This window comes from Mirounga angustirostris, unplaced genomic scaffold (assembly GCF_029215605.1).
Source record: "Mirounga angustirostris isolate CCGP_5_RB_7025 unplaced genomic scaffold, mMirAng1.0.hap1 SCAF_17, whole genome shotgun sequence".
In the NCBI taxonomy this organism is placed as follows: domain Eukaryota; kingdom Metazoa; phylum Chordata; class Mammalia; order Carnivora; family Phocidae; genus Mirounga; species Mirounga angustirostris.
Genome location: NW_026991725.1, coordinates 56,945,263 through 56,972,715, shown reverse-complemented (window position 1 = coordinate 56,972,715; position 27,453 = coordinate 56,945,263). Strand labels below are relative to the sequence as shown.

The window sequence follows — 27,453 nt, the reverse complement described above, 5'->3', positions numbered from 1 at the left end:
CCTCTGTAAGCCTCTTTCCTTATCAGTAAACTGGGGATAGCGATTCTTGCCCCTTGTGGGAGGTGAGGGTGAAACAACAGAGACCATATATTAGCTATCAGTACTCATTTGCTTCAGCCCACATAGTTCACAAGAATAATGCCAGTGTAATCTCGGGGTGCTCCACCTCTAAGTGGGACATGGTGGTGGTGCTTGTTCTAGAGTGTGCGGGTTCTGACCTGGGAGAGACACCTCCTGCTGCAGACGTGGGATTCAGGTTCCTGTTCCTCGGAGGCCAGGGTCTGTCCCCCCTCCCCTTGTCCTGGGCCTGGAAGAGTGTGGCATTCTGCAAACTGATTTTAGGCCGGTGACAAAAGGTAGAACCTTGTAGCCTCAGAGTCAGGAGATGGTGTTCAGCTCTCAGTAATGCCACTCTTTTGCTGTGTGGCATTGAGTAAATCCCTTCCCCATTCAGAGCCTTGATTTTCTCATATGAACAATGAGGGTCTGGATTTTTGGTTTTCAGACTTTAAAAGCTGCAGAATACTTTTTAAACAAAGTACTTAATGACATACCAATGCATAAGACAGATACCAGAGCTGTTCCAGTTGATACGGGTGAGGAACCTGGAGTTCTGCTCATTTGGCCTTCCACCCGCCCTCCCTGGCCCCCCTTACCCCACATGGCACAGCAGTGCTCTTAAGAATCTCTGAGTTCCTCCAGCTCTTGAATTTAAGGACTCTAGTGCCATGGCAAGACCAGGTCCACCCACAGAGCCTCTGAGATGCCTCCGGCCGTTAGAATCAAGCAAGCGCGTGATTCATGATGACTTGCCTTTGGTCCCAGACGGCTCTAGCCATGCCTCAAGGAGAGCAGGCTTCGGGATCCATAGCTCCTGACCCCTTAGCTGGTCTCTACTGGATCTTTGCAGACGTCAGAGCTCCTGGAGAGGGGCTGGAACACACACATGCTCCATGTGATTCCCCAGTCCCCCCAGGATATGACCTTGGGTATGTGTGTGTGTATTGGGGGAGGAACGTGGAAGGCTCACACTCTTCTTGTCAACAGCTCTTCCCAGCTGTGCCATCGTCCCTGTGATGAGGCAATGTGCTGAGTCCCCTGAAGTCACCCACTTCTCTCTTGTCTTCTTAGGAGAAGGCCATTAGCATATGGGAATCAGAAAATTTCTTTCTTGACCTGGAGCCTCTGCCGGGGGCTGTGGAAGCTGTGAAGCAGATGGCCAACCTAGAAAAGTAAGTTTGTCTTCTCGCCTGAGCATCTGTGCCTTCCCCCTGCCAGTGCCTCCCCTACTCTTCCCCGCCCTCTGCCTCTCCTCACCCCTGCACAGGCCCATGCTTGTTTCTTTGGTACTCAACCTGGTGACACCCTGAGTGAAACAGTCTCAGCTTGTAAACCAGTGTGGTGCTTTGATCTGGTAACAGGAGAAAATATTGAGTCTAATTGGACCTGGTTAACTGGGTGCTGGATGTGCATTTAATCAGCAAATAGCTGAGAACCGACTGTTAGATGCTGCTGGACAACAGTGATACAGAGATGAACAAACACGGTCCTGCCCTCATGGAGCTCACAGAGTAGACATTAAACAAAGAATCTCACAAGCAGAGATAATCACAGATTGTGGTAAGCGCTGGAAAGGAACCGAGGAAGGAGTACGAAGAGGTCTAAAGGAGACCTAACAAGAAAACTCGGTGTGGAAGCAGTGTGAGCTATTTCTCTTTTGTTCTAGTGAAGTGGCTGCTTCTGGGAGCTGAAGCCCCAGTTCCATAACCATTCACTAAAATCCATTAGCAGTTACAGATGACGTGCTTCCCTGAGGACTTAAAAAACAACAACAGCCGCATTGAGATATGATTCACATACCCTACACCCATTAAAGTGTAAAATTCAGTGGTTTTTAGTATGTGGACAGCAGAGTTGTGCATTCATGACCGTAGTCAATTTCTGAAGACTTTCATCAGCCCCAAAAGAAACCCTATACCCCTTACCAGTCACTACCCCTTCTCTCTCCTTCCCCTGCAGCCTTAGGCAGCCACTGTCTACTTTAGGGCTCTGTAGATTTGCCTGTGCTGGACATTTCATGTATATCTCATGTGCATTTCACACAGTACACTATGTGGTCTTTTGTGATTGGCTTCTTTTATGCAACATTGTGTTTTCAGGGTCATCTCCTTTGTAGCACAAGTCAGTACTTCATTCCCTTTCATTGCTGAGTAATATTCCTCTGTATGGATATGACACATTTTGTTTATCTGTTCATCAGTTGGTAGACACTTGGATTGTTTCTGCTTTTTAAGAGTAATACTGCTGTGAACACTCATGTAGTTTTTTTGTGGTTGTATGTTTTCATATAGGTTGTCTATACCTAGGAGCAGAATCACTGGGTCGTGTGGTAAATCCATGTTTAACATTTTGGGGACTGCCAAGCTGTTTTCCAAAGCGACAGTACCATCTGACATTCTCATTAGCAATGTATGAGGGTTCCAACTTCACACCCTTGCCAACACTTGTGGTCTTTTTTATTCTAGCCATCCTAGTGGGTGTGAAGGGGTATCTCATCATGGTTTTGATTTGCATTTCTCTGATGGCTAATGATTTGAGCATCTTCTTGTGTGTTTTTAGCCATTTTTTAATGTTTTTTGGAGAATTATCTTTTTTTGCTAATTTTTTTCAATTGGGTTATTTATCTTTTTATTGCTGTTTTTAAGAGTTCTTTATTCATTTTATTTTTTAAAAAAGATTTTGTTTATTTGAGAGAGAGAGAGAGAGAGAGAGAGAGAGAATGAGTGGGGGAGGGGCAGAGGGAGAAGCTGACTCTGCGGAGCAGGGAGCCTGTTGAGGGACTGGATCCCAGGACCCTGGGGTAATGACCTGAGCTGAAGGCAGGTACTTAACCAAATGAGCCCCCCAGGCACACAAAGAGTTCTTTACGTATTTTAGATGATAAGTCCCTTATCAGATATATGATTTGCAAATATATTCTCTCATTCTGTGGATTGTTGTTTTAGTCTCTTCATGGTATCCTTTGAAACCCAAAATTTTTATGTGGATATAGTTCAATTTATCTGTTTTTTTCTTTTTTCTTTTCTTTTTTTTTTTTAAGATTTTATTTATTTATTTGAGAGAGAGCATGAGCAGAGGCAGAGGTAGAGGGAGAGGGAGAAGCAGACTCCCCACTGAGCAGGGAGCCCGACACGGGGCTCCATCCCAGGACCCCGGGATCATGACCTGAACCGAAAGCAGACCCTTAACTCACTGAGCCACCCAGGCACCCCTGTTTTTTTTCCTTTTGTCATTTGTGTTTTTGGTGTGTATCTAAGGGTTGTTTGCCTAATCCAAGGTCACAAAGACTTGCTCCTATGTTTTCTTCTACGAGTTTTATAGTTTCTGCTCTTACATTTAGGTCCTTGATCCATTTTGAGTTAATTTTTGAATATGGTGTGAGGAAGGTGTCCCACCTCATTCTTTTGCATGCAGAAATCCACTTCTCAGTACCATTTGTTGAAAAGACTCCCTCCCCCCGTCCATTGAATTGTCTTGGCTTTCTTGGCAAACATCAACTGACCAACAATATTAGGATATATTTCTAGGCCTGTATATACTTTTATTGGTCACAGTTTTGATTGAATTTACCAACCTGAGAGACCAATGAAACATAAGGTCCGATTCGGTCTTTATTGTGCCATATAAAGGCCTCCAAAAATCATCAGCGTTCAAAGTTCTGACTTGGTAAATGGGCATCAGAGGAACACAAAATGCTTAGAGTTCGAGTTGAATCATAGACTCGTTTGGTAATTTATTTTTAGACTTGACTCAGGTTGTGCAGAGTAGTATATTTCATTCTGGTTTATGATTTGAACTTGATTGATACTGGAGTACTGTTGTATAACTTCTTGCATCTGCAGGAAGAGCCTAGAGAGGCAAAGCATATGTGTATTTGCATTGCAGCTTTTCAAAGCTCTATTTGTGTCTGGATCAGCGTTTCCGGGACCACATTCAGCCAACTGTATCCTGGGGTGCTAGATGGCATAGTGGCTAAGGTTATGTCCTAAGTGGAATAAGACTGCCCAGGCTCAAGCCCGGGCTTTTCCAGAATCTAATCCTCAAACATTGGGCAAGTTATTAAGCTTTCTGGGTCTCAGTTTCTTCAACTGTAAAATGAGGGGAATGAGAGAGGCCTCACTATAGCGCCTGGCACATAGTAGGTGCTCAGTAACCGTTAGCCGCAGTTGTTATTATTCTGCAAGATTTAATAGGTATGCAACAAAAAAAGCGTTCTTTAACCAAAACAGTGTGGGGGACATTGGATTAAGGAGGTTTCTTTACCATAAGACTTCGAAGGGCTTCAGGTTTGCTAATATGCATCGTGCCTCTTCACTGGGGTAGCAGAGGATGCCGCTTTTCTTCATATGTATTCTAGTCCAGAGCACTCTTTCCCACAGCTTCCCTGTGAACACTTCTGTGAAAATGCAAGTCTAGACCATACCACAGGTCTGTCACCTCCATTTTGGCTCTTAACGGGGTAGATTCCCAAGGTCAGTCAATGCCCAAAGTGTGGACAGAGACGGGGTCTAGTCCGTAGCGAAGTGGCTAGCTGTGTGTGTGGTCCTGAAGTAGACAGCAGCCAAGATTTAAAATGTTACTGAAGGAATATTTGTCAGGCACCTGCTATGGGCAAGGCCCTGACACCAGATGCTGCAGATACAGAAGTAGATACAAGACGGTTCTGGCCTTGGAGAAGTTCACCAGGAGACAAATGACTAGAACAGAGTTCTGGAAGTGATGTGGTAGATGTACGGATAGAGTCGGGCAGGGCTACTCCCCAGGGCAGGCAGCGACACAGGAGCTGTTATGCTGAGACGTGAAAAGGAATCTGCCGGGCGGAGAAGGCAAAGGGGTTTCCGGTAGGAGGGGAAGAGTGAGCCAACACCTTATCTGCCCGCTGTCCTAAAACCGCCTCCCTGGCAGGCTGTGTCCTGGCTCCAGGAGCACTGGGCAGGCGGCTGTACCGTCCTGGGCCTCACATCACGGCCCAAAGAGCCTCCTTGGAATATCTTCAGGGGCGACTGCCCTTTATTCAGTAATACCTGAGTGTATTCTTACGAAACACTCAAACGGTGGGAACACATGTGAAAAAAATGTGACTTGCCCATTTTGTCCCTCTCTCCCCGTGTACATCTCCCTCAATCCCACTCTTCCTGTCCTAGTGAACAATTTGGGGTGCGCACCTCCAGACCTTCTCAAATGCACTTGCATACATGTTTGTCTATAGGTTTGCAACGTATCTGTTCTACCCGGCAGCCAGAGCGGTATCTCTAAACCAAATTCTGCTGATGTGGGTCCCCTCTTAAAACTCTCTCTTGGCGGGCGCCTGGGTGGCTCAGTTGGTTAAGCGACTGCCTTCGGCTCAGGTCATGATCCTGGAGTCCCAGGATCGAGTCCCGCATCGGGCTCCCTGCTCGGCAGGGAGTCTGCTTCTCCCTCTGACCCTCCTCCCTCTCATGCTCTCTGTCTCTCATTCTCTCTCTCGCAAATAAATAAAAAATTAAAAAACAAAACAAAACAACTCTCTCTTGGCTTCTTTTTGCACTCAGATAAAACCCTAACTCAGCCAGGCTTGTGAGGTGGTCTGCGACCCGGCCGTGCTACCCTCTGACCTCTTTTCCCCTGTTCCAGGCCAAGCTTGTTTCTGATCTTACAGCCTTTGTTCCTAGCAAATCCTCTTGTAGTGTTTCTCCTCGAGTACTTGGCGTGGACACATTGTTGTTGTTGTTGTTTTTTAAGATTTTATTTATTTATTTGACAGAGAGAGAGAGCACAAGTAGGCAGAGCGGCAGGCAGAGGGAGAGGGAGAAGCAGGCTCTCCGCTGAGCAGGGAGCCCGATGTGGGGCTCGATCCCAGGGCGCTGGGATCATGACCTGAGCCGAAGGCAGACGCTTAACCGACTGAGCCACCCAGGCACCCCTGGCCACATTGTTTTTAATCCTTCAACTCCAAGCACTTTGCGTGTCACCTTCTCAAAGAGGCCATCTTGCTGTTGCAGTAGAGGCCACTGTCCCCAGCTAGTCATTCTGCCACATTCCCCCGGCTAAGCTGAAGTTGTGTGTCTGTGTTTGTCCCTTCCTCTGTCAAATGTCAGCTCCCTGAGTTCAGGGATTGTCCTGGTCCCTAGCGTGCTGCCCGGTGCATGGTACGCGCTCAGCCATCTGCTGAAGAAACATTCACATCATAGTTGTTGCTTATAAAGTAGGATTGTAGTCCTCTATATTATGCTACTGCTTTTTCTTTTTTTTTTTTTAAAGATTTTATTTATTTATTTATTTGAGAGAGAGAGAATGAGAGAGAGCACATGAGAGGGGGGAGGGTCAGAGGGAGAAGCAGACTCCCTGCCGAGCAGGGAGCCCGACGTGGGACTCGATCCCGGGACTCTAGGATCATGACCTGAGCCGAAGGCAGTCGCTTAACCAACTGAGCCACCCAGGCGCCCTACTGCTTTTTCTTTTTTACTCAGCAATATAATATGTGTACGCTATCTTTCCATAACAACACTATCGAACTATCTTATTCTTTTAACTGCCACATAGTATTTTATTGTACGCCATATACCATCATGTATGTAACGACTTCCACAGAGACATTTAAGTGGTTCTCATTTCTTCCTGTATATCAGGGCTGCAGTGAGTGTGGATGTACATGTGCCAAGTATTTCTGTATAATAGTGGACTAGCTGAGTCAAAGCCGTGTGCATTGAAAAATAGTTTTTATTGAGGTATAATTAACATATGTGTTATGTTCGTTTCAGGTGGGCCATTTAATGATTCAAGGATTGTATACATTACTCAGGCTCATTACGATAAGTGTACTCTTTTATTTTAAAGATTATTTATTTATTTGGGGGAGAAAGAGAAAGTGCGTGCGCACAAGTAGGGGAAGGGGCAGAGGGAGAGAATTCCCAAGCAGACTCCCCACTGAGCGCAGAGTCTGATGCAGGGGCTCGATCTCATGACCCTGAGATCATAACCTGAGCGGAAACCGAGTCAGATGCTTAACCGTCTGAGCCACCCAGGTGCCCCACAATAATTGTACTCTTAATCCTCTTTGTCTATTTCACCCATTCTCCCCCCCCCCAACTTCTCTGGCAACCTCCAGTCTGTTCTTTGCATTTAAACTCGATAGATACTTAGTGATAGATACTTAGATACTATCCTTTATGCAGACGTTACCCCATAATAAGTAGCATAGTATATTTCATATAAAATGCCCTCCATCAACCTGATTTGTCCTTGAAAGGGGCATTTGGTGTTAAAAAAAAAAAAAGCCAAAACTGATTTGGAGCCAATGTCAGCAAATAAATGAGTCCTATCTGAATCTCCCTAATGCTTAGAATATGATGGATTTTAATATATGTTGAATAAAAGGAACTCATGATGTCTAAAGCAATGAGTACTTTCTGATGGGACTGTAATTGGCTTCCCTAAGGGAGAAAAATGTTTGCTTTTAAAGAAAATAGAGCTTATGAGGGGGTGCCTGGTGGCTCAGTCGTTAAGCGTCTGCCTTGGCTCAGGTCATGGTCCCAGGGTCCTGGGATCGAGCCCCGCATCGGGCTCCCTGCTCGGCAGGGAGTCTGCTTCTCCCTCTGACCCTCCTCCCTCTCATGCTCTCTGTCTCTCATTCTCTCTCTCTCAGGTGAATAAATAAAATCTTTAAAAAAAAAAAAAAGACACATATCAACTAATGTAATTCTGGACCTTATTAGATCCTATTCAAACAAACAAACAAACAAAAGAGTCCGACTCTTGGTTTCAGCTTGGGTCATGGTCTCGGGGTCATGAGATGGAGCCCTCAGTCCATGGGGCTCCATGTTCAGCAGGGAGTCTCTCCCTCCCCCATTCGTGCGCTCACTTTCTCTCTCTCTCTCAAATAAATCTCTTTTTAAAAAAGACATTATGGGGGCGCCTGGGTGGCTCAGTCGTTAAGTGTCTGCCTTGGCTCAGGTCATGGTACCAGGGTCCTGGGATCGAGCCCCGCATCGGGCTCCCTGCTTCTCCCTCTCCCACTCCCCCTGCTTGTGTTCCCTCTCTCACTGTGTCTCTCTCTGTCAAATAAATAAAATCTTTAAAAAAAATAGAGCTTATGGTTAACTTTGGAAAATTAAAATATAGGCTAAAAAAATCATTTTTAATCTCATCGTTTGAAACCAACGCTTTCTTACATTTTGGTGTTTTTGCTTGACTTTTAGCTCATATAGATCTTTTCCCCATAGTTGTTATTTTATGTATCGCTCTTAAGCAATTATTAAGAAGTAGCGGTATTTGCCAAAACAAGTATTTGACATCCTAGGGGGACGACTTAACACCACTCATCTAGAAGGATAAGTTTAGATGTGCTTACAGCTATGTTTAATAAACATGACTTTCAATACCTATTGTTAGAAGTTGAAGGGGGGATAATACAGCATCCTCCAAACTGAGAAGGTACTTTTTTTTAAAAAAAGGATTTTATTTATTTGAGAGAGAGAAATTGGGAGAACGAGTAGGAGGAGGGGCAGAGGGAGAAGCAGACTACCCGTGGAGCAGGGAACCTGACTCGGAACTCGATCCCAGGACCCTGGGATCATGACTAGAGCCGAAGGTATACACTTAACTGACTGAGCCACCCAGGCGCCCTGAGAAAGTACTTTGAGACTGGGGACTCTATACAGTTTACTCAGTTTTACTCAGGGTAACACTGACAGGGGGCTCAGACGGGTGAGGATCCAGAGCTGCCCAGCTATTCTGTGCAAAGTTCCAATCTTAAGCCATAGATTTTATAGGTCAAGGGGATGTACAGAGGGCACTATGGTGAGGTCAAAGGGTCTAACACTTAACAGACCTCATGGTGCCACCTGTGTGCCGAAAGAGGGGGAAAGAAACTATGTTATCTCTACTAGTTACCTAAGCAACTTTAGGGGAGATCAGAACAAGCCCTCCCGCATTCCGGGCCGGGCATACATTAATCCCCCAGGGGCCTGGAACAACGTACCCCCAAGGGAGGTCATTGCGTGGACGTGAACAAGATGGAGTCAGTGTTGTCAACCTACCTACAGTTGAGGAGCCTGGCATAGGAGGCGATGTATTCATTCACCCACTAGACAGATATATTTTGTGTCACTTAATATGTGCCTGGCACTGTGTTAGCACTGGGGATATATTTGTAAATAAGACACCTAGCCTAAGGTCTGGGGTCTTGAGGGGTTTTCGTTATGGTGGGGAGAATGACAAGTAGGAAGAAAACTAATTTTAGCTTGCAGTAAGCTTGGTGAAGGAAATAGCCGATGTGTTTGAGACTAAATGGGGAAAGGGCTACTTCAGATGGGGAGGAGATGACATGTGACTTCAGAGCTTAATGTTAAGAATGAACTAGTTAGGGCGCCTGGGTGCCTCAGTTGGTTAAGCGACTGCCTTCGGCTCAGGTCATGATCCTGGAGTCCCGGGATCGGGTCCCGCATCGGGCTCCCTGCTCAGCAGGGAGTCTGCTTCTCCTTCTGACCCTCCCCCCTCTCATGCTCTCTCTCTATCTCATTCTGTCTCTCAAATAAATAAATAAAAAATCTTTAAAAAAAAAAAAAAGAATGAACTAGTTAGTAAGAAGACAGAGGGCAGAGGTCCTGATATGGGCAAGGATTTGCTTATTTGAGTGACATTTTGAAGGAGACCAGTATGGCTAGAATTCAGTGAACGTGGCGGGGACAGGAGGGATGGTCCACTGGATGATTGAAGACTGAATGATGTGATTTAACTTAAGTTTTAAAAACATGGGCTTGGAGTGATAAGTTTGGACAGGGATTTCTCCAAAAAAGATATGCAAATGGCCAATGAATGCATGAAATTTTGCCCCAACGTCAGTAGTCCATAATGAAATGCAAATCAAAACCACAATGAGATACCACTTCACACCCACTAGAATGACTATAATAATAATAAAAAAAAAAAAGGACAATCATGTTACTGAGGATGGAGAGCATTTGGACCCCTTATCACTGCTGGTGGGACTGGAAAATGATGCGGCTGCTGTGGAAAGCACTTGGGAAAACATTTCCTCCAAATAGTAAATATGGAGTTACCATATGACCCAGCAGTAGCACTCCTGGAAGTATACTTGAGAGATATGAAAACACACATCCACACAAAAACTTGTGCATGAATGTTCCTAGCAGCGTTGTTCATAATAGCCAAAAGGTGAAAACAGCCCACATGTCCGTCAGCTGATACATGCATGAACAAATGAGGTCCATCCATCCGCATCCAATGGAATAATACTCAGCAATTCAAAGGCGTGAAGCCCGGGTACATTCTACAATGCAGGTGACCCTTGGAAACGTTTTCCTAAATGAAGGAGGCCAGTAACAAAAGACCGTGTATTATAGGATTCCATCTATGTGAAATATCCAGAACAGGCAAATCCACAGAGATAGGGAGTAGGTTGGTGGTTTCCTAAGGCCAAGGGCAGAATGCAGAGTAATTGCTAATGGACACAAGGTTCCTTTTGGGGGCATGAAAATGTTCTGGTGATTGTTGTCAAAGTCTGTAAATGTAGCAACATTCATTGGATTACAAACTGAAAATGGGCAGCTGTGATGGTTTAGGAATTATATCTCCATGAAGTTGTTTTTAAAAAATCAGCCCGCTCAAAAACAAAACAAAACAAAAACAACCAACTATGGTTACATTTAATAACATGACAGTACCAGAAATAACTTTACTGGATGGAAGAAGCCAGACAAAAAAGAGTACATATTCTGTTTCTATTTATATAAAATTCTAGAAAATACAGTCTGATCTGTGGTGACAGAAGGCAGATCAGTGGTTGCCTGGGGCCCAGGGGTGGGGTAGGGACAAGGAGGGGCAGGTGGAGAGATGACAGGAGGGTGCCAGGAAACTTTAGGGGGTTATTTATTATCTTGATTGTGGAGATCTGTGTTTCACATGTAACTTATCATATACCTGTGTAGTTTATTGTGTGTCAGTCATACCTCAATGAAGCTGTTTAAAAATAATCAGTCTGGGGCATCTGGGTGGTGCAGTCGGTTGAGCATCTGATTCTTGGTTTCGGCTCAGGTCATGGTGTCAGGGTTGTGAGATCGAGCCCTGCATCGGACTCGGTGCTCAGCGCTGAGTCGGCTTCAGATTCTCCCTCCCTCTGCCTTTCCCTCTGCCCCTCTCCCCGCTCGTGTGGTCTCTCTCTCCTTCAAATAAATAAAAATAAAATCTCAAAAAGAAAAATCAGTCTGGTTGCTGGGTGGAGAAAGCCTCGGTGGGGGGCAGAATTGGAAGTTGAAGAACCATGAGAGGTGGCAATGCTTGAAATCGGGGTGGCGACCCCGGAAGAAAGTTGATGGAATGAAACACACCTTGGAGGAAGAACCCATGGGGGATGGATCTTGGGGAAGGGGAAAGGGTAGGAAAAGGGGTGATCTTTAGGTTTTTTGCTTGAGCAGCTAGATCTATATAATAGTGTCATCAACTGGGGAAGGAACAGGTTTGGCGAGTGGGGAGAAGCAGGTGTGCCATTTTGGAAAAAACGAGTGTTGGTGAGATGTCCACGCAGAGATATTCAGTAGGCTGTTAAGGATGTGAGCCTGGCACTCGGGGGACGGAGCTGGATGGTGAAGGTAAAGTTGGGGGCACCAGCATGAAGATGGTGCATAAAGCCCTTGATGACATCGCTGAGCAGGGAGTGTAGACGAAGAGCCCCTGAGGGTCAGAATCACCAGGGCGGCTGGGAGATTATGCCTGGGGTGGCCGACGACGGGCAGGTGTGCCAGGACCAGGAGCTCTCACAGAGGAGGGCAGGGCTACCTGGGTGCTGGTGAGCCAAAGAAAGAGGGGGCGTGTGCATTAGCTATGGTGACATGAGGGTCCTTGGTGACAACAGGCACTTTCTGGGTAGTGGATGGCACGGACTCCAGATCGGGGTGGATCGAAGCACACACAGGAGGTGAGGCTGTGGGGTCAACAGGGACAGGCCGCTTGGGATGTCTTGGGAGCAGAGAGAAGGGACAGCACAGGAGCGGGTGTGAGGTCAAGGTCGTGTGTGTGTATATATATGTTTTAAGATGAGAGAGAGCACAAGTTTGAGTTGTTGGGAAGCTCAATCCCGGAAAAGGGAATGTGGCAGCCCATTTCCTCCTTGTGAAGATCAGGGGATGGAATCCTGCGCACACATGAAGGGCTCACCTTGAGAGTGAGGAGGGATGCCCATTCCTCCCGTGGAACTGAAAGGGAGAAGAAGTTCAGACACAGGCGTGGTTCTAGATTCCATGATGAGAAGCCAGGGAGACTCAGAGCCAAGAAGTTGGAGGACACAGGGGTGATGTGTGGCGACTGTCCTGGAGACTAGTACCCACCAGGGCCCTGGGGACAGGCTGCCTCGTAACTGCACCACTGCCTTGGGGTTGGAGTTATGAATTTAAGATGAAAAGGACCTAACTAACCACCCACTCTAACAGGAGGAATGGTCTGGAAGTGACAAGGGAGGGCGAGGAAGACCCTCCTCGCCTGTGTCTCTGAAGCAGGTGGGGTAAACACACAGGGGAGGCGGCTTCCCCGCGTGAGGCCAGCTTTCAGTGCGGGCAGGAGGCGAGAGAACATGGAGGAGAGGCTGAGGACCTAGGGAAGGCCCTGCCCGTGGGAGGGGACAGTGAGGTTGGAGAGGCAGTGCCGAGAGGTAACGAGAAGGCACGAGCTCTCTTCCGAGGGACCTGGCAGTCTGACGTTGGCAGGACTCTGGGGACTAATTTGCCAAAGAGCAAAGGAGCCCGGAAAATCTAGTCTTCCATAGGCTCAGTCCGCAGAGCGGTAGATGGTGGCTTTCTGCAGATGTTCGGGACCAGATGGCTCTGTTGGGGAGGGTCTGGGGCCCCTGGGCTATGGGGAAAAGGCCCTTGAGGTCAGCTCCCCTGCTCTCACCAGTGCAGAAGAACCAGACTGTGGGAGTGGGCGATCCTCAGCAGAGCCCTTGTCTGTTTTGAGGGAGCTTAGCCTGGCTGAGAGGAGGGGACTCCTCCCCCTCCCCCTTCTGCCAGAGGGCTTGGCGGACACACTTTGCCAGAAGACTCTCCCTCATGGGGTTCTTTGCTTTGCATTGTGTGAGGCCCTGATTCTCCCTCAAGTGACTTGCCCTGTACCCCTTTAATGCCTCTCTCATTGCTAATGCTTCTTTCTCTCAGTATTTCCCTGTTCAGATTCCAGAGAGGGCAGGTGCTTCGCCCAGCCAAGCTCTGGGCTCCGGCCATGCAGAATTGCCATCCATGGACACCCATCCCTGAGCGGGTCACTGGGCCAGAGGAGAGGTCACACGTGGCTGCTCAGGGCTGGGGGACGGGATGTGTCTGGCTGGGAGAGCAGTGCGGGGCGGTGGGTTTTCCCATTCCCAGGTGATGGGGGCAGACCTGGGAGGGCCTGACACCCGCAGAGCAGGGGGGCAAGAGTGATGAAGGCCGCGCGGACGTGGGGGCTCAGGCTGACTGGCCTTCCTCTTTCTCATAGCACTGATGTCTTCATCTGCACGAGCCCCACAAAGATGTACAAGTACTGTCCCTACGAGAAGGTAAGATGTGCAGCCTGCTTGCAGCCTCCTCTCATCTTGACCCCACGTGTCACAGGTAACTAGAGCTCAGCACACCCCGGGGGAGGGGTGCAGACCCTCACAGTGAGGCCTTCGGCAGCTGGGGTGGCCTCGTTGCTGCCCCTTCTCCCGTCCCTCCCTCCCAAAGACCTTTGCTAGCACCAGTCTGACATTCCAGCACATTCTCTGCAGGGAGCCTGGTGAGAAGGCCAGGTTCTCTGGAAGGTGACCACCCCCATGGTAGTGAGACATCATTTGTGAAGGGTGAGGCGCTGGAGGCAACCCAAACCCAAACATTAGGGTGCGTGAATGTATTTATGCAAAAGTCTTACAAAAGCGAAATGGTTACATTGCGCTTCGCCACACACTCGTGTCCTCATCTTCATTGAAAATAGAATTACTTAAAACTGAGGTTTTTCTGGAAATTGGGAACCTGTGGTGGCTAAACCCATGGGAAAGGTGTGTTGCCCAGGAGGTGGGCATTTGCACAGGAGGTGGGTTCAGGGGAAGTGGGAGCAGCCTCCCCAGTCCAGGAAGGTGGGATTGGGGGCCCCAGTACCCCCCTGCTCCCGGGGTGGGGTGGGGTGCTTGCTTGGCACAGACCTTTAGGCAAGAGTTCTCTCAAGTGTGTTCACATGATCTCTCCCTCTTCAACTCCGTATTAGAAACAAAATGCACACAGTCCGCCAACATTAAATGCCTTTGGTGTGTGTTAAATGGAACGGGGACTCACCCTTACTGAGTAGTTAACAGCGGTGTTACGGGAGGTGCTTGGCAGCCACCGAGTCATCACGTGCTCCCGCGCCCCATTCCCTGGTTATCCCTGTGACTTTTTACGGGAGTTTAGCTAAACTCAGGGAAGTTAACTTGATAGAAGTGGACGTTCTCCAGCCCCTCCTGGGACCTTCTGAGCTGCCCAGTGTGTGTGTGGTTTTTTTTTTGTTTTGTTTTGTTTTTTAGATTTTATTTATTTATTTATTTGAGAGAGAGAATGAGAGAGAGAGAGAGCATGAGAGAGGGGAGGGTCAGAGGGAGAAGCAGACTCCCCACTGAGCAGGGAGCCCGACGCGGGACTCGATCCTGGGACTCCAGGATCATGACCTGAGCCGAAGGCAGTCGCTTAACCAACTGAGCCACCCAGGCGCCCCTGCCCAGTGTGTTTTAACAAGTCCTGCAGGTGCACCCTTAAGTGTGAGTAACTATCAAGCTGGAGCACCTGCTTCAGCTGTGGTTGTAGCGGGCCATCAGGGCGATCGTCCAGGGCTTCTTGGAGGAAGAGGGATGCGATGGCTGTCATCCATGCATTCCTGTGGATCCAGGTTCCATCTTTCTGCCCACCATCGCACCTGCACAGCTTCAGCCCGGGACTGCACTGAGCTCCGGACAACTCAAACCTGATGTGTCTGTCCCTGGGCTCCTGACATCCCCGTCCCATGTCTGTCCCTCCCCTCTCGGTAGACTGGCATCGTCCACCAGCCTCTGAGGCTGAAAGCCAGGGAACCATCCTGGTGACACCCTTTTTACCCCTCACACCGAGTGCATCAGCAAGTTGTGTGTCCTGTTCAGGGTACCTGGTGTCCTGTTCAGGGTACCTGTTCAGGGTACCTGGCGTCCTCCTACTTTCTCTCCATCGCACCACCTTAGCATTTCTTCCTAGAAACACTCCGAGAGCCTTCTACACTGCCTGTTCATTTCCACCCAGAGCCAGTGGAGGTCTTTCATAAAGTAGATCATGTCAGCCCCCTACTAGAAAACCTTTTAACAGTTTCCCACTGCACTTAAAATAGAATTTTAAAATATATACATACACACACACACGAACTCCTCGTCAAAACCTGCCAAGCCCCTCCCAGCCACCTCTCTATCATCATAAGTTCCTGATTCTGCATTCACGATGCTCCCATGTTCCTATTTCTTGGACACGCTTCATGCCCCTAAACATGCAGAGACTCCCTGTGTGCCTCGTTCCTCCTCATCCCTTAGGTCTCACTTAGCTGCCCCCCCATTTCCTGACTGTATCTTAAAGCTTATCCTTTCTCTGCCTTGCTGTTCCATCCCTCAGCCCTTGTTTCCTGTAGAAACACTTGAAATGGGTTCGCGTCTTTGTCTATGTCCTGTTACCTGTCTGTCTCCCCAGCGGACTGCAAGCCCCATGAGGGCAACGACCATGTCTGTCTTGTTGACTGTGGGTCCCCGTGCCCGGCGCGCTGTAAACACCCAGGATTTGTTGTCGGATGAATAGATTCATTTGTTCAACAGAAGCTTATCAAACATATCTTTGTAATAATGTTTGCCATTTATCCGATGCCCCCAATGTGCCAAGCTCTATACTTTTATAATCAGTACAGCAACTCCCTGTGAAACAGAGGACTCCTCTGGTCTGACAGATGAAGAAGGAGGCTGAGAGGGGCAAGGTGGCTTGTCTCCTGGGTCTCGTGATCATACAGGCAGCGGGGCTCGGTCCAGAGCCGTGCGTCCCAGAGCCCGTGCCCCGAGCTGCTCCCACGAGCAGCGCATGCTCCCTGCCGAGGGTTTGGAGTCCAGTGAACACGTGAGCAGAGGATGGAAGTGTATTTTAAAATTTACATTTGTACATTAAAATTTCCAAACATATGAGAGGACTTAATTTTAGTTTTATCATTTTTTTAAAAATATGATTATCTTTTTCCTTGGACAAGAGTCAAGGAGAATAATTTTCTTATTTTTTTTAGATTATTTATTTATTTGACAGAGAGATATCACTTGGGACCCTCAGTTGCAGCAATGTGAATGGTGTCCGGCTAACTTGAACGAAAGTAAAGTTTATTAGGACACTATTGGTTTGCTCAGAGAATCACAGGAGAATCTGAAGGAGCAGCCCCTTGACAAGCAGGCTGGGAGCCAAAGCTGGCGGGCGGTCTCCCCAAGCATACGTGCTCGCAGAAGACCAAAGCCCCGTTCATTCTCCCTCTGTGGGTGTCTCTGCCCAGGATTCCCGTTCCCAGGAGAGAGGCTTCCCAGCTGAGCTCAGGTCACAGTTCTGGCACTTGGCCAGGGGAGCATAGGCATCCTGACTGATGTCCCATTAAGGACAGGGGTCTTTGCAGAGAAAAATCAAGGTGCTGATATCAGAGGAAGGGGTGCCGTGATAGTGGATAGTGGATGCCCTGACCAAACAAAGGGAAAAAAGCAACAAAACCCCGGCTACCAACTTACTACCTAGTGATAGAAACCCTGTTAACATTTTGAGGTGTTTGTTTCTAGTTTTTCTTTGATGCATATTAAATACAATACATATATTTTAACAAAACTTGAATCTCATGTGGTTTAGTATCCTTTTTCTCCTTAATGGAGTTTTAGCCTTTTTTCTGTCACCAAATATTCTTCAAAAGCATGATTGCTAAGAGCCGAAGTCATCTCGTACCTACATCTTCGTGTGATTATGTCCATAGGATAGATTCCAGGAGGTAGAATTCCTGGCTCCCACAAGAAGGGCACATTGTGACATGCACTGCAGGGAGGGGCATGTTGTCACCGCTATGCTGGCGTCCGGCAGAACACCCTTCCCACCCAGCGGCCAGGCCGGGCCACGTACGGTTGGTCAGTGGGGGAAGTGGGACACTGAACAAAGACATGAAGCCAGCAAAATGCGGAGTATGTTTGAGGAACTTTGGGTGAATTGTGTTGGCTGGTAGCCCTAGAGCCTGTGGGGTTGGGATCAGACTGGGGTACAGGCTTATCTCCCAGCCATGTTGTCACCTCCAACCCCCTGCCCCCGCCCCAGAACTAAGTCAGTGGGGAAGGCAGACAATGGTATCTTGTGAAGAGATGAAAATAGCCCCAGCCACCTCCTCTCCCGCTATCCATGATCCCTCCCATCCCTAGTAGATGGACCTTGCATCCTTGGCTAGTTGAGGCTGGGGGCAGACGGGTGCTGATGATTCTTCTGCCTGGTGCCTGTGGTGGGGGAGTGCAGGGGCTAGTCTCAGGACATCAACTGAGGATGGATGTTTTGCCCTCATGGTGGTCCCAGTGGGGGCTCAAGACCCAGAACTCTCACAGAGTTCTTCCCTCTGCTCCTGCCCCCCAGAGCAGCATCAGCCTTGGGCAGCCGAAGTGGAAGTTTTTCTCCTTAGTTGATTCCTCTCGAGACCCAGTCAAAGGAGGGAAGCCTAATTGCTAAGAGGTCAACTTCTTTATCATACCTAAGGAGTCAGACTTAGGTGCCATTTAGTTTATCAGAACCTTCTTTCTGGCTGGAGCTTGCTGACATTTTAAACCCAAACTGGCTCAGTAGTAGCTGACTCATGAGTTGGTAGTAATGCAGGCAAGGGCTTCTCCTGTAATGATCCATTAGCCTTCATAATAGCCCTTTGCAGTAGGTACTATTATTATCCCCATTCTAAAGATGAGGGAACTGAGGTACAGAGAGGTTAAGTCACTTGCCCAAGGTTGGCGGCAAGACATGGTGAGTCAGGGTTGGGCAGTCTGGCTCCAGAGTCTGTACTCTGTACCTCTGTGCTATGCTCACCCCCTTCTCTAATTCCACCTGACTCAGAACTCAGCATGGTTTACTAGTTGTTTTCCCCCAAGGAGATTAAAAAAAAAACCATGTTAAATTCTTCACACTTGAGCATGACAGTTTACTGTTACTTTCCCTCATTCCACAAGGTGAGTGATCACAAGTGGGATTAAGTGAGATGCTTGGTTGTAACAGTGGGACATGTTCTTTTCATCTGAAGTCGGGTCTCCTGATCATATGTCTTTCAGATGCTGTGGTTGATTTTAAGAATAAATGTTAAACATTTCCACCCCATCATCGAGCCTCTCCACTTAAACTCAAGTAAAAAAATGTAGATAATGAATTAAATTTCTTCACACATTTCACACCAAATTGTCCAACTGCTCCCAGAACTTGAGCCTCTTATAAGACTTACACTAAAAGGTGCATCACTTTCTCTTGCCACCAGCAGAAACCACAGGTTCTTTTGGGATCAGGTGGAGCCACACTCCAGCAATTCAGGAACTTTCTCTGGTGATACTTCCCACTTAGTGTGCTACCCAGTAGTCTAAAACTGGGGCTCATGGTATGTTTTGGCCCAAACTCCTTTTTATAAAATAATTGGCTGTTCATGGTAATTGGCATAGGGTTTTTTGGGAGGATGATGGAAACTTCTGGGGATTAGATGGGCAATGGTTGTACAACATAGAGGATTACTTTAAAAAAACACTGAAACGTACACTCTAAATTGCTGAATTTTATACTATGTAAATTATATATTAAAAATGACTATCAAGTGAAATAAAAGGAAAAAGCCTTTTATAGTATAGAAAAGGAGAGGTCTCAAATAAAACCAGAAATGAAAGAGTTGATACAACTGTGGTTGATACGACAGAAATATGAAGGATCATAAGAGACTACTAAGAATAATTATATGCCAACAAATTGGACAGTGTAGAAGAAATGGATACTTTCCTAGAAACACAACCTTCTAGGACCGAATCATGGTGAAATAGAAGATCTGAACAGACCAGTTACTACCAAGGAGATGGAGTCAGTAATCAAGAACTTCCCAAAGAACAAAAGTCCATGACCAGATGACTTCACTGGTGAATCCTGCCAAACATTCAAAGAAGAATTAATCCCAACCCTCCTCAAACTCTTCCGAAAAATAGAAGGGGGCTGGAGGGACTCTTCCAGACACATTTATGAGGCCAGCATTACCCTGATACCCAAACCAGACAAGAATGCCACAAAAAAGAAAATTCAAGGACAATATCCCTGATGAATATAGATGCAAAATTCCTGAACAAGATATTAGCAAACTGAATTCAACAATACAGTAAAAGGATCATACACCATGATCAAGTGGGATTTATTCCAGGAATGCAAGGATGGTTCAACATCTGCAAATCAATTAATGTGATATAATACATTAACAAAACAGAAAAAATGATATGATCATTTCAATAGATGCAGAAAAAGCATTTGACAAAATTCAACATCCATTTATTTATTTATTTATTTTAAAAGATTTTATTTCTTTATTTTGAGAGAGAGAGTGTGAGCAAGGGGAGAGGCAAAGGGAGAGGGAGAGAGAACCTCAAGCAGGCTCCAGATTGAGTGCAGATTCTGACATGGGGATCAATCCCACGATTCTGAGATCATGACCTGAGCCAAAACCAAGAGTCAGTCACTCAACCAACTGAGCCACCCAGGTGCCCCTGAACATCCATTTTAATAAAACAAAAACAAAACCTCTCAACAAAGCATATATAGAGGGAACGTACCTCAACTTAATAAAGGTCATATATGATAAATGCACAGCTAATGTTATACTTAATGGTGAACAGCTGAAAGCTTTTCCTTTAAGATCAGGAACAAGACAAGGATGTCCACTCTTGACACTTTTATTCAATAGAATATTGGATGTCCTAGCCACAGCAGTTAGGCAAGAAAAAAAAATCATCCAAATTGGAAAGGAAGAAGTAAAACTATCACTATTTGTAGATGACATGATATTATATATAGAAAAACCTACTGACTCCATCAAAAAACTGTTAGAACTAATAAATTCAGTAAAGTTACAGGATACAAAATCATACACAAAAATCTGTTGCATTTCTTTACACTAATAATGAACTGTGAGAGAAACTAAGAAAATAGCTCCATTCACAATTGCATCAAAAAGAATAAAATACTGAGGAATAAATTTATCCAAGGAGGTGAAAGACCTGTATATTAAAAACTATAAGACATTAATGAAAGAAATTGAAGAAGACAGAAATAAATGTAAAGATATTCTGTACTCATGGATTGAAAGAATTCATATTGTTAAAATAGTCATAGTACCCCAAAACAATCCACAGATTCAGTGCAATCACTATAAAAATTCCAATAGTAACTTTCACAGTCCTAGAACAAACCTAAAATTTGGAACCACAAAAGACCCCAATAGCCAAAGCAATTTTGAGAAAGAAGAACAAAGCTGGAGGTGTCGCACTCCCTCATTTCAAACTATATTACAAAGCTACAGTAATCAAAACAGTATAGTATTGGCATAAAACAGACACATAGATCAATGGAACTAATAGCCCAGAAATAAACCCATGCATATATGGTCAATTTATGACAAAGGAGCCAAGAATATACAATGGAGAAAGGACAGTCTCTTCAAGAAATGGTGGTGGGAAAATTGGACAGCCACATGCAAAAGAATGAAACTGGACCTCTATCTTATATCATGCACAAAAATTAACTCAAAATGGATTAAAGACTTGAATGTAAGACCTGAAACCATAAAACTCCTAGAAGAAAAATAGGTGATAAGCTCCTTGGCATAGCTCTTGGCAATGGTTTGAATCTGACACCAAAACAAAAGCAACAGAAGCAAAAACAAACGTGTGGGACTACATCAAACCAAAAAGCTTCTGTACAGCAAAGGAAACCCATCAACAAAACGAAAAGACAACTGCCTGAATGAGAGAAAATAAATACATATCATATATCTGATAAGGGGCTAATATCCAAAATGCATAAAGAACTCATACAACTCAAGAGCAAAAACCAAACAACCCCCAGACCAAACAGTCTGAGTAAAAACTGGGCAAAGGATCTGAATAGACATTTTCCAAAGAAGATATACAACAGGTACATGAAAAGAAGCTCAACATCACTAATTATCAGGGGAATGCAAATCAAAACCACAATGAGATGTCATCTCGCACCTGTTAGATTGGCTTTTATCAAAAAGGCAAACAATAACAAGTGTTGGTGAGGATAAGGAGAAAAGGGAACTGTTGTGCGCTGTTGGTGGGAATGTAAAATGATGCAGCCACTGTAGAAAACAGAATGAAGGTTCCTCAAATGATTAAAAATAAAACTACCATATGATGCTGCAAGTTTACTTCTGGGTATTTATTCCAAGAGAACAAAAACACTAATTTGAAAAGATATATGTACCTCTATGTGTATTGAAGCATTATTTACAATAGCCAAGATATGGAAACAACCTAAGTGTCCATTGATGGGTGAATGGATAAAGAAATTTTGTTATTATATGCAATGGAATATGACTTCAGCCATAAAAAATAATGGAATCTTGCCATTTGTGACAACATGGATGGACCTCAAGGGTATTATGCTGAGTGAAATGTCAGACAAAGACAAATACTGTATGATGTCTTATATGTGGAATCTAAAAACAAGCAAACAGGGATGCCTGGGTGGCTCAGATGGTTAAGCGTCTGCCTTAGGCTCAGGTCATGATCTCCAGGTCCTGGGATCAAGCCTCATGTCGGGCTCCCAGCTCAGCAGGGAGTCTGCTTCTCCCACTCCCTCTGCCTCTCCCCCTGGTTGTGCTCCCTCTGTCTCTCTCTCAAATGAATAAATAAAATCTTTAAAAAAAAATTAAAAAACAATAAAAACAAGCAAACCAAACGAAACCCCCAAATCCAAGCTTACAAATGCAGAGAACAGATTGGTGGTTATAAGAGGTGAGGGTTGGGAGAAACGGGTGAACAATTTGTTTGTTTTAGTTAAATAAATCAAATTTAAAAAAACTAATGGAACTGCAAGGGGAAATAGACAAATTCACAATTCTTCTCCAAGGCTTTAATATCCCTGTTTTAATAGCTGAAAAATAAGTAGACCCCCCCCCAATCAGTCAAGATGTAGAAGCCCTTGAACAAGCATTGACAACCAGCTTGACCAAGTTGACATTTATATAGCACCTCGCACAACAACAGTAGATATCTGTTCTAGTCCAGTGCACACAGAACATTTAGCAAGATAAGCCGTGTTTTGGTATAGCGGATATACTAAAAGCCACTGGATTGTATACTTTAAATTGGTAGATTTTATGGTATGTGAATTATAGCTAAAAAAATTTGGCTGTTCAGATGGCTGATAGTTCCAGAACTAACTCTATTCTTCTGCTTAGATGTGGTTATTTTATCATCTTAATTGGGTTTGTGGACAGAAGTGCATGATACCTATACAGGGTCCTGGGTCAAGCCACTTTCCCTGAAAATCTTGGGCTTAATGCCACCACTTTTCACATCTCTCACTAAATGAAGTAGGCCAGTAATGAAGACACCTGTTGTTGGGTCATGGCATGTCCCCAGCATCTCCCAGGCCTTGCATCCCCTCCCTGATTTGAGGCTTGTCCTGGGATCTGCTCATCGGAGCAGAGCAAGACTTTTGGGGGCGTTCCACCCAATATTTGATGAGCAAGGACCGTGTCTGACTCACAGATCTTCATTTCTGAGCTGCGTCTTTGCTTGTGGACCTACATGGCTCTGAGAGGGCTGTGAGGAGGTGTCAGTGAGCTGCTCCAGGCCCTGTCACTACCCTGGGTGTTCTGCCTCCTGTCTTTTCTCAGCACCATCCTCATCAGCACCCGCCTCCCCCCATTCATCACCCTCACCGTGAATTCTTCACTCCTACAGTGACTGGTTTTGTGAGCTTGCTGCTCATACCGTAGGTCTTGAGAGATCACCTCCCTTGAAAGTCCTTCTTGTGATTCTTTTGCTAACATGTAGTTTGGATTCAGTTTCAGTCATTTTGACAGATTCTGGTTTAGGAGTGGCATCACCATTTTACACTTGGATAGCTCTGCATTCATTTTATGCCCAAGTATTTTTAGGAACTGAAATTGTAATCAGGTGAATAATGAGCAATGCCTCTCTTTCAAAACAGCAGCTAATAAACGTAATGCATGATGCTTGTCCAAGCCCTGACTTATCCCTAGAGGTGTCCCTCGGACACCTGACCTCTCTGAGCCCTGGCTGAACCTGAGAGTCACACTGTCACCTCTGGATCTGTGGCCCCACCTGTGAGCTTCTCAGCTCACCTCTCTGGGACTTGGCTTCTTCGTCAGTACAGTTGTAGGAACACCTTCCATGGGCATAATTAAAATTGACCGGTAATCAAATTGCGTTATATAAATGTATCAAGTCAACACACTATACACCTTAAACTTATACGATGTTATATGTCAATTATAACTCAATAAATGTAAATTAAAAAAACACGTTGGAGAAGAAATTTACATAAATCACCTGACACTACACTTGCTATAGCAGTAAGTGTCACCCCCTTGTTTCTATCTGTCCCCACATTCTCCTGTCCAGCAGTAAAGAAAGAATGAACTTCAACACACATTTCTCAAACCAGAAACCCTGGACAGTTCTATGGTTGATTAGTTTTTCTGCATTCTTGGATCCCAGAAAAATAACTTTTGTATAAAGTTGCCTGTTGCCTACACAGTTTGACTAGAACTGTTTCTTTCTTTTTTTTTTTTTAAAGATTTTATTTATTCATTTGAGGCACAGAGATACAGAGAGAGAGAGAGAAAGCACGAGCAGGGAGAGAGGCAGAGGGAGAAGCAGGCTCCCCACCGAGCCAGGAGCCCGATGCGGGGCTCGATCCCAGGATCCTGGGATCATGACCCGAGCCGAAGGCAGATGCTTAATGACTGAGCCACCCAGGCGCCCCTATGTTCATTCTTATTTAGGAAGCACCAATTAGTTCAAGAATTGTTCATGGCTAGGGTATGTGGCAGGTCATTGGTGTTTATGGATAATAGATTTGTGACCTACATCAGTGGTGAACATGTCAGGGGAGCTCCAGTTAGTAAAATCTGATATGTGCCTTAAAATGAATATTGAGCATGGGCTTTATTTATTTATTTATAAAGATTTTATTTACTTATTTGACAGAGCAAGAGAGCACAAGCAGGGGGAAGAGTAGAGGGAGAGGGAGAAGCAGGCTCCCTGCCAAGCAGGGAGCCTGATGTGGGGCTCGATCCCAGGACCCTGAGATCATGACCTGAGCTGAAGGCAGACGCTTAACGACTGAGCCACCCAGGCGCCCCTTTTTTATTTTTTTATTTTTTTAAAGATTTTATTTATTTATTTATTTATTTATTTGAGAGACAGAGAGCATGAGAGGGAGGAGGGTCAGAGGGAGAAGCAGACTCCCTGCCGAGCAGGGAGCCCGATGTGGGACTCGATCCCGGGACTCTAGGATCATGACCTGAGCCGAAGGCTGTCGCTTAACCAACTGAGCCACTCAGGCGCCCCCCTTTTTAATTTTTTAAATTTATTTTATTAGAGAGAGAGAGAGAGAGAGCATGAAGGGAGGGAGGGGCAGAGAGAGGGAGAAGCAGGCTCCCCGCCGAGCCAGGAGCCCAATGCGGGGCTCGATCCCAGGACCCTGGGATCATGACCTGAGCTGAAGGCAGACGCTCGACCATCTGAGCCACCCAGGCGCCCTGACTAGAACTGTTTCTTAAAATAGTAAATTGAAAAGGGGAAGGAAATACAGCCAACTATAGATGTTTCTTTCTCTAACGTTCTCGATTTTCCAAATTTTATTTGATAAGCCATTACTTTCACAATAAAAATGTAAATTTTTTTTGGTTGGCATTCATTCAGCAAACATTTACTGAGCACTCTGCTACAATGCTTAAAAATGCCCCGTCTCTGCTTTAGGAAGATAGGTGGTTATCACTCTGTGTCACAGGCTCTGTGGTCACACAAGAGGAGGAAGCCAGGTTGGCTTCTTGGGGAAAGGAAGAATTGAGTTGAATCATGGAGATGAGAAGACAAAGAAGTGGGAGAGTGAGCTCTGAGTGGTTGGAACAGCATGTACAAAGGCAAAGAGGAATTCCGGGGATCTTGGGGGTGTGTGGGGTGTAGGGGGTAAGGACAGAGAGGCATGGGAGGGAGATGGTCCTGGGGGGGGCGGTTGGGATGAGAGGGGAGAAGCTAGAGATGAGACTGAATAGGCAGGCAGGGAGCCTTTGGTAATCAGGAGTTTGTACTTGAGGCTACAGCCACTGAGACGCTTTTGAAGGATTTTTAAACAAAGCTGTCATGCATCCCATTGGTGTTTTTGAACACTCGTTGTAGCAGTGTAGGGGGTTCATCGGTGGAGGCCACATAGAGCCTGCTGCGGTGATCCAGATGGGCTATAAGGGGGACCTGAACCAAGACAGTGACAAAGACCCAAATGGACTTAACTGTTGCTGTGGGGATGACTTGAAAGACTTCTTACACCCATGGGAAACAGTGAACACCCTAGAGATAAATGGGCTATGGATGTGAATAGAAAGCTCCCTGAAAGCAAAAACCTACAGTGAACTTACGCGCAGAGCACTTAACTTTATTAGGAAAGAAATGACACTTGAAGTGATTTTTTTTCCTATTAGGGATAATTGTTTAAAAATTATAACAACTTGTTTGCGTTTTCAGATAGGGTTGATGGAAATAAACATAAAACCTTTTTGGGTGGCAATTTAGCAGAAATCTCAAATTCCTTAACATTTGCCTTATTGCTATATATATTTTTTGCATTGTTTATTAGGATATAATTGAAACTCAACAAGTTTACTTTCTTAAAGGATAATCACCACGACAGTCAAAATGCTTCCTCTGGGGCCCCAGTCATCGGGGGCCCCCACACTGTTGTGAGTTTTGCTTTTAGGAGCTTTACCAGGTTCTCATAGTGAAGCTCAGGAAAAAAAAATTCCCTTGCACTTCTGGTAGGGGGAGGAAAAAGTAACTATTTTGAAATGTGCCAGAATATTCTATTCTTTTTAACAAGGCCTACCCTCAACAAAAACTATTTTACAAAAGCCTAAATTGCTGAAGTTTTTTTTTTTTTTTTAAGATTTTATTTATTTATTTGACAGAGAGAGACACAGCGAGAGAGGGAACACAAGCAGGGGGAGTGGGAGAGGGAGAAGCAGGCTTCCCACTGAGCAGGGAGCCCGATGCGGGGCTCGATCCCAGGACCCTGGGATCATGACCTGAGCCGAAGGCAGACGCTTAACGACTGAGCCACCCAGGCGCCCCTAAATTGCTGAAGTTTTATCAGAACTTACCTGACCTTTCCTCCTGCCCGTTTAGCTATCCTATTCCACTTAAGAGGGAAGCACTGTGAAACGCTGGCGAGGCGCACAGTCCAGGGACACGGGCTCATCACAGGACTAGAGAACGCTGTCCCTTTCCCCACACCTCACCATCACATTGCTAAAGGCCAGTTTACTGCAGTTCCTTCTACCCAGTACATCTGTATGGCTTTCAGCAAAAAGTTACAGGGCATACTAAAAGGCAAAGAACACAGTTTGAAGAGAGAGCAAATAATTCTAAGAAAGAATAAAAAATGAGTGCTGGAGGACAAAACACTGTAACAGAAATGAAGAATGCCTTTAATGGGCTTGTTAAGTAGACTGGACACATCTGAGGAAAGAATCTCTGAGCTGGAGGATATCTCAGTAGAAACTTTGAAACTGAAAAGCAAAGGTGAAAGGAGGATAAAAACCAAAAACTAAACCTCCAGGGTATCCAAGAACCATGGGACAACTAGAAAAGGTATAACATACATGTAATAGGAATACCGGAAGGAGAAGAAAGAGAGACAGGAACAGAATACTTGAAGCAAAAATGACTGAGAATTTTTCACCAAATGAATATCCGACACCAAACCACAGATCCAGGAAACTCAGAGAACACCCAGCAGGATAAATAGGAAAAACAAAAACAAAAACAAAACAACCCATACCTAGGCATATATTTATACTACAGAAAATCAAAGATGAGGGCAAAACCTTGAAAGAAGTCAGAGGAATAAAAAACCTTAGCTGTAGAGGAACAAACATAAGAATTATATCTGACTTCTTGGGCACCTGGGTGGCTCAGTTGGTTAAGCGACTGCCTTCGGCTCAGGTCATGATCCTGGAGTCCCTGGATCGAGTCCCGCATCGGGCTCCCTGCTCAGCAGGGAGTCTACTTCTCCCTCTGACCCTCCCCCCTCTCATGTGCTCTCTCTCATTCTCTCTCTCAGATAAATAAATAAAATCTTT

At 45.6% G+C, this 27,453-nt stretch overlaps 1 protein-coding gene across 3 annotated transcripts in view; it reads left to right on the top strand.

Moving 5' to 3' along the window:
* The window catches only part of NT5M (5',3'-nucleotidase, mitochondrial), a 41,143-nt gene that overhangs the window by 2,513 nt on the left and 11,177 nt on the right, over nucleotides 1–27,453 (top strand). For all 3 annotated transcript variants that reach the window (XM_045888149.2, XM_064582073.1, XM_064582074.1), the window contains exons 2-3: nucleotides 1,132–1,232; nucleotides 13,525–13,585. In XM_045888149.2, the coding sequence (XP_045744105.1) occupies nucleotides 1,132–1,232; nucleotides 13,525–13,585 (162 nt within the window). The remainder of the gene's footprint in view (nucleotides 1–1,131; nucleotides 1,233–13,524; nucleotides 13,586–27,453) is intronic.